This window comes from Otolemur garnettii, unplaced genomic scaffold, assembly GCF_000181295.1.
Source record: "Otolemur garnettii isolate 467f Iridium unplaced genomic scaffold, OtoGar3 scaffold00009, whole genome shotgun sequence".
Lineage (NCBI taxonomy): Eukaryota > Metazoa > Chordata > Mammalia > Primates > Galagidae > Otolemur > Otolemur garnettii.
The window spans coordinates 654,076-662,114 of NW_003852404.1; the positions used below are offsets into that span (position 1 = coordinate 654,076).

The 8,039-nt window shown below is 42.5% G+C and overlaps 1 protein-coding gene across 12 annotated transcripts in view; it reads right to left on the minus strand.

Moving 5' to 3' along the window:
* Window positions 1–6,107, minus strand: part of KDM6A (lysine demethylase 6A) — a 234,202-nt gene extending 228,095 nt beyond the window's left edge. For all 12 annotated transcript variants that reach the window (XM_003783789.2, XM_003783787.2, XM_023509757.1 and 9 more), the window contains exons 1-2: window positions 5,575–6,107; window positions 5,298–5,361 (exon numbers count right to left, since the gene is read on the minus strand). In XM_003783789.2, coding sequence (XP_003783837.1) covers window positions 5,298–5,361; window positions 5,575–5,735 — 225 coding nt within the window. In that variant the 5' untranslated portion in view covers window positions 5,736–6,107. The remainder of the gene's footprint in view (window positions 1–5,297; window positions 5,362–5,574) is intronic.
* Window positions 6,108–8,039: the final 1,932 nt, after the last annotated feature.

Here is an 8,039-nt window from a genome sequence, read left to right on the forward strand (position 1 = left end):
TCCCACTCGCTTCCCTTTCTCTAATATAAACTAAACTTACACTTTTATATTCTAAAAAAAGAAAATTGATACAATTATATGTGAAGTTTCAGTAAAAGTACTTAAGACTGTCAATTAAGCATTAAGTAATTCCATTAATTAACTAATCCACAAATAAATACATGTGGGCCCTAAACAATCTAACCACCATTTCAATTCTTAGACAATATAATGGTGTTTTCCTAACATAAACCAGCTCTCTGGATACTACATTTCAAAAATACAAATAATACACAGTGTTACCAGTCATTAACATCAATTTCAAAGAGTTCAAAGCATTACAATTGAGTTTCAAAGCAGAAACAAATTTCCCAAAAAATCCTTTCAAATATGCAGAATATTGATACCCTAGAAAAGAAAACTAAATGTTACATAATCTACATCAGAAAAAGATTTACTCTGCAGGTAGCCAAGCAATGACTCTTCATTTTGGTTCATTTTTAACCTAAGTAACAAAAATTCATCTCTCAGGCAGTTTTCTTGATCTAAAATACTAGACATGTAGAGGTGGCAGTCAAAATGCTCCTAGTCATTTCAATTTGTAATTCATTCTACAGAAAAAGCTATCCAATAAATAAAACAAAAAGCACCAGAACTTAAAAAGTACCTGTTTATATATTGCTGCAGTTCTAATTTGTGCCCAGATGTGCAAACATGTTCCACAGTATGGTATCTTTATTACTTGGGATATATCTTAATTTTAGTAAATATGTAGTAAATGGAGGAGACTTTGCCCAGGTAAACAATTATCACTAAAATTGTTTAGAAGATAATTTTCCAAACTAGAAAACTCTTTAAAATGCATGAAATTAAAGACCTAATTTATTTTCAAACACAAGCCATAACATTTCTGTGGTTACTTTTTTAACTGAAACACTAACTTTGTTTAGCACTGGAAATGAGTATACAGGTTGAGCATCCCTCATCCAAAATTCAGAAATCCTCCAAAACTTGTTGAGTGCCAACATGACGCTAAAAGGAAATGCTCATTGTAACATTTTGAATCTCAGATTTTCAGATTAGGGATGTTCAACCAGTATCAACCAGTACATGTTCTGCAAATATTCTGAAATCCAAACAAATCCAAAATCTAAAATACTTCTAGTCCTAAGAGTTTCAGAAAAAGGGATACTCAACCTACTATATCCCTTCAAGTGTCAGCAAACAAAAAACATACATAATATAGAATGTTTTTAAACATCAACATCCAAATATTATAGTTTAAGAAAACCACGTCTAGAACTAAACTAGTAATTTCTTCCTACTACCTACATTCAAGCAAACGAAATTTAGGGAAATATATGCCTTCAATGGATATTAAACTACTTTCACTACCCAAAAACTTTTAAATGTCAATTATTTCATTAATAATTATCTCCTGGGAAAAAAGCACATATGTTTTTTAAATGATAAACATATCATTAACTTAAATAGAATTACCAAAAAAGGCTCCAGTAAGATATACCATAGTATTTAAGACAAACTTAAAATGTTGATACTTCAAACTATGTGTTTTTGCAATAGTTCCCTAATGAGTAAGATTTCCCAGTCCTCTAGCAGTATATTATTACTATAGCTATTCTCTCCAGTATTACTATATTTACTCTCTTACATTTATGCTATATATTACTATGTATTACACTTTAACTCAAATCCTTATCCTACTAAAAAAATTAATCCAAAAGGTTTTCAAAAATACACTGAAAACTACAATTAATTTCTGTCAAAATGTTTCACTTACTGTTCATTAATGCCACTGAAATTTTTAAAATAATCTTAAATTATGTGTTACCAGAAGATTAAGAGTCAGCATTAAAGAGCAAACTATTCAAGATCACACTATATTACAAGAACTCTTGATTAAGCAAGCCGTAGCTATTTACAATTTTATTTTACAGATATTACTACAAAACTAAATATACTGTATTAACTAATTTTAGTTTTTTTAATCCAAATCCCCAAGCATTGTATATCAAACGGCCATCCTACAAATAAAAATTCTTCCAGTGACTCTAATATAACTGAATCTCACAAGACCAGCTCTTTTCAGAGACCAAGAGAAATCAGCCGTTTGAATACAGTATCCTCATACCTGAAAAAGGAATACATAAATTTGGTGGAAAGAGAGACTTATTTGATGCTTTCAGCTTTCCAAAGCTTTTAGGTCAAGAGTTATAGTTTTCTAAACCTGCAAATATGAATTTTAAAACTTGAAAGAAAATCCAATTATATACAGAAATAATGATTTTTGAAAAACAAGTATTAATAGCTAAATCTCTGTCAGAAAAGAAAAAAGTTATACAAAGTGCAGACTAAATGTCTTGGGGACAGTGGCAAGATAAAAATCATAGCTAAAAAGGAGAATTCTGGGTGGCACCTGTGGCTCAGTGATTAGGGCACTAGCCCCATATACCAAGGGTGGCAGGTTCAAAGCCGGCACCGGCCAAACTGCAACAAAAAAATAGCTGGGCGTTGTGGTGGGTGCCTGTAGTCCCAGCTACTCCAGAGGCTGAGGCAAGAGAATCGCCTAAGCCCAGGAGTTGGAGGATGCTGTGAGCTGTGTGACACCAGCGCAGTCTGCCACTACACTCTACGGAGGGCGATAGGGCGATAAAATGAGACAGAGTCTCTGCAAAAAAAAAAAAATGGGGGGAGGGAGGTTCCGGTATTTAAATCCATTGTCTGCCCTCAGGTTAGTAAGCCTGAACCTAGCCCGGTGAAGAAAAACAAACTCTTATTTTTAAGACTTACAGAGAAAGAATTCTGAAACTAGCATAGCTTAACATTACACATACACACACAGAAATATATATATACTGCTTCCCCTTGGAATGTTAAAAAGAGAGACAAACTAAATAATTCAATACTTCCAATAGCAGGACTCCAACTCATTCATTCTATTCAGAATCCAATCCAGAGGATGCAAAGTTACATAATGTCAAGCTTTACATTAGACATTCCATTGGTGTGTTCAGGCTCACAAGAATGCAACGAAGAACTGCATGAGATTGCAAGCACATACTACAACGGGTTTTTTTTTTTTTTCAATGTTAAAGCTAATGAGTTGTTGACCTGAGCAGGTAGGACCTCACAATCATTGAGTCTGAAGCAATGGAAGAGATTTTTATCTTTAGCTCAAACTACTTAGTTTATCAAATTATCCCATATTTTATGAAGCCTTAATTATTTAACCAAAATATAATGAAGCTTTGCAAATGTCTCACTTTGGGGATGTTAATGTACTCAAATGTCAAGAAGGTAATGTACAACTTCACCAAAAAAATTTGAAAATGATCATTGAAAATATAATTTTAAAATTTAAACTCAATACTGCATAGTTAACTGCAGGATTCAGATTACAATCTGAAATCCACTGTTAAGCACTAACTATCTGAATACGAGCATTCTAAAACATGAAATCAATAACTGCATTTTACACATTCTCCATGTAAAACATCAGATACTACTCATTTTTTTCATTACCATAACCAAAAGCAATAGATTTTGGTCAAACTATTCCAAGTGAATTATCTTTGCAAAGAATTTAATCAACCTATATAACCAGCAAAAATCACTCCAAAATAAAATAAATTTAAGTCATTTGTTTAATCTTTCTGAATGATAACTTTGACAGGAGCCAAAATAAAAAATTTAAGTACTCAGATTGAAAAATAATACTTTAAGGTAGGAGACCAACAGTCATTAATACTTAAATCTTTCCAGAGCTACTCACTGTTCATTTTTTCAGCAATAATTTTAATGAAGCCAATTAATACCTACATAGCCGAAGTTTAATTCAAGTTTTCTGCATGGGTCAAACGGACTGGGCTTACTGAAAAGAATTATTTCCATTTAGCTTTTTGGGCATTGTTTGTAATCAAAACTCCCTATATTTAGTTACTTTTAAATAAAAACAAAAGTGTAATTACAGATAAAAAGGAATTAATGACTCTGCTAAACCAAACTACAGACAAAAATTCAGGACAACTAAATAAAACAAAAACAAACAAATTTAAGAATAATTTATTCATGTCAAACTTCTTTCTCAATTCCAACAATAAAGCTAAGTGTCAAATGCAAAGCTACTGATTTCAGCTAGAAAAGAAAATGTCTAATGGATGTAACACCTATCGCACACACTCCAAGTTACACGGTTCCAATTAAGATATCATTCGAACATCGCTGCAATCAGATTTTGGTAAAAAGACATAAACTGATGCAAACTGATTAAGACTCCAGCCTTTGTTCAATAGCTTATGGACGGGTAACTAAATGTGCTACAGGTTGATAAGCATTTACCAGCCTCACGCACGCTACTTTCAAGCTTCAGAAAGGTACAAGAAATCCATATGCAAATAACCTTGGATAATTTTTATTAAACACCACTGAGCTACACACTCCCAAGGAAAGACCTATTCGTCTCTACTATTTATTTCCATGTTTACCTCTACTCCCTCCCCCAAACCCCCCCCTTCACTTTCTCCTCCCACCCTGTCCCGCCATCTTGGGCCGATAGGAGCAGCCATTACTTAACTAAATGACAGTGCCAACAACTTTCCACACAAATAAACAGAGACTACACCCCGAATCCTCCTTGGCCTCCCCTGTCAGACACACAGGGAAGGCTCCAGGAAGAAAACATATTCACAAGTAAGTGAGGTTATTTCTAAGGCAGAACGACCCAAAAAGTAAACAAGTCACCTAACTTCAGGTAAAACACCTACCAATCGAGAAATATGTCAACATCCCAATTCAAACTCTTCACCGACCTAAACTACGGGCAACTTCCCCCTTCTGGGAGCTGGGACATAATAAAGCCCAAAACGTTTGGTGAACAGCAGACATTATGAACAACCTGCCTGAAGGAAAAGAATAAAAAATCGTGGGAGGCAAGTAAGTCGGAAATTTGGGGAAATGGGCACACATTTCCGATCCCTAGCCCTAGAGCGGCACCTCGGAGAACATTGGCCTACCCCCAAAAAGCTGTAAAATAACAGGCAGTTTTGTCGACCCAGTTGAGCCCAGCTCCAAAGCGATGCCGTCTCTGTTCCTCCAGCTACAAGAGAAGAGAATGATCTCGCAAGGAAGCAAGCGAGGCATCTGGGATGGGCAGAGAGGAGAGGCTGGAAATAGTTTTCCGAAACCCCCTCGGCCATCGTTCGCGGCCACAATGACAGCAGACCGGGCCGCAGGGCCCGGGAAGAGCGCGGTATCGGCCCAGGAGACCGTGTCCGCGCTCCGGCTCGCGCCTGCCTTACCTTGCCCAGTAGGGCCTTCGTCCTGGCGCCATCTTCATGAAACCTCACGAATCCGAAGAGGCGGCTGTGGAGAGAGAGAGACAGACGGCTCCTTAGCACTCCAGGAACGCCACCGACCCGTCCCTGCCCCAGCCCGAGGCCCCGGCGCAGGCGGCGCGGAGAGCGCCAAGCCGAGGTGCCCGCCCCGCCGCAGCCAGAGCAAGCAGCGCTCGGGCCTTCCCAGAGAGGGGCTCCTGCCCGGTCCGGAGCCGACCGCGCGGGTGACGACGGCCCGTACCTGTCCAGTCCGCCGAGCGCCTCCCTCTCCTCGGCTGTCAGGCTGGGGGACGCCTCCTCGCTCTCGCCGCTCGCTTTTCCCGCCGCCATTTTCTTTTCCTCATCACCGAAAGCGGCGGCGGCAGCGGCGGCGGTAGCGAGCGACACTCCGCAGGATTTCATGGAAACGCAGCGAATTCACAACTCCAACGCCGACACCCCCCCCCCGGACCGGGACCCGCAACGACGCCCCCAATCTCTGCGCGGGACCGGCACACCAACTTTATCGCCACCTCCTCCTCCGCCGCGGGCGGCGGCAACGAAAAATCCCAACGCGGCGGCGGTGAAGGCGGCGAAGACAGGGACTGTGGAGCCCCCGGGTCGGCAGCGGTGGTGCTCGGCTGTAGGGTCACATCGCGGGGGCGGGCGGGGGGCAGCCGCGGGCGGAGACGGCGGGAAGGGCTGGAGCGCGCGGAGCTGGGGAGCACGGAAGGGATTCGTTAGAGACACAAACTTCCCCGGCACCAGCACAAAGTTGTTGTAATTGTGTCACACAGCGAACCCCACGCCGCCGCCGTGACCCCCCTTCCCCGCCCGACCGGCGCCACCAATCGGCGCAGCCCGCTGTCCTCACGTGACCTTTGTTGACTCACGTCAGCCGTGGCTCCACTTAACTTGCTAGCTGCTCGAGCCCAGCCCACCGAGGCCGCCACCAAGACGGGAGCGGGATACTAGCCAATTCTGGCCGGTGGTTGGCTGCTGGGCGCGTCTGTCGGAGGAAGGGTTGTCACCGAGAGGGAACTTTGGTTAGGTTGTGCTAGTTAAATACACTCGGGCAGAGAATGGAGGGTCCGGGCCGTGTCACCTCTGGAGCCGCGGCGGGCTCAGGAGGGGGAGGGGAGCGGTGGGGAAGGGCGAGGTCCGGCATCACAGGACCGAGGACGCCGTGGACCGCTTTTGCCTGCCCTGGACCTCAAGGGTGGGCCCAGGTCGTCCGGAGCGAGCTCCGAGAGTCCCGAACCCCCAGGGCCTGTACAGATCTCGTAACCGGGAGGCGGTGCACGACCCCGGACCTCTGCCAACCCAAGAAGGCGCCGTCTCTTGGCTCTGCTGGAAATAATGGCCTCTGCAAGCAGCTGCCGGCCCTATGCCCCAAGATCCGGGCGCCGCCCTAGGCTAGGCCTGCGCTTGCAGCCGCAATCCCCTCACCCGCGCCGAAGCTGAAGGGAGAAAAGCCCCCAGACCCCCGTCCGCACACCCCAGCCGGAGAGGATGGAGAGTCGTCTGCGGGGTCTGGCTCGCTGACCATGGCTCCCCACCGCCGAAGGTCTGTCTGGTGACGGCACTTTGGGGCCCAATTTTCGTGCTCCCTAGATCTTGTCAGTAGTTCGTTATGGTATTAGAAGAAAAAGCAAGGAGAAAGTGTTAAACGGGGTCTCCAAAATGTTGAGTTCTATCGCTGTGATCGCAGTGGGGCCTTCATGGAAGAGTAGGGGCTGGGTTGTGGACAGACCGGAGAGAAGACATAAATTAAGGTCTTCATCACAGCTTGTGGCCTAGAAAAACCACTGCTGCTATAACCTGCGGTAGCACTTAGACAACAACACTTTGTTCTGTCTCCCAGGTGCAAATAAAAGTCATTAATCTGGCCTTCAATCCATGTTATAATTGAGAGAAAGAGAAAACAGGCCTTCGACTATTTTAAAAGGCAAATTTAATAAGCTACATCTCCTGTAACAAAGCTATAACAGTTCACACCTCCAGTCTTCAGGGATAGGAAAATAATAACGGGTCACTTTATAAAGTCTAACAGAATTTGGTATACTTACAATAAGCTTCCACCTGTAGCCGATAGACAAGGTATACTATGTGTTTAAACTTGGATTTCAAAACATGAGGAAGACAATTCACTGCCGACTGAGTAAATCCCGCCAGTATTCAGTGAGAAGCTATGGAAATCCCAACTGATTCTGCACACAGATACAGTTTTAAATTGTTCCCCTGAGACTAGTAACTAGATGAACAGAACAAACCATAGTTTTGTACAGATTATAGTTCATGTTTAATTACTTCCTCTGAAACACCTCTTCCATTTTTTATGGTATTGCATTTTGCTTGAGTGGATACAGAGGTCTTAATATTTTCTATAGGTAAATTAACACATACATCGTTAACTTTGTCACAAATGGTGACCTTCAAAGCCTAGGAGATTTTGACCCACTGTCTCACAAATACACACAGACTTGCACAAGCAGAAATACGAATTCTGCCAGAATTTGGCCATCTTCCTTAAGTTGGCAGTTCCTGACTCAGCCCTTTCAAAGAATTATTAGGCTACCCACTTCCCACCCCTCAACACCTTCTTTCTACCATTACTAGGTAATGGGTGCAGAATTGCAAGAGTGGATGCATTGGGTTGGAGTTGGAGTCAAGCAGATCTGGATTTGAATCCTTGTTCTACACAGGTTGTATGACCTTAGGAAAGTT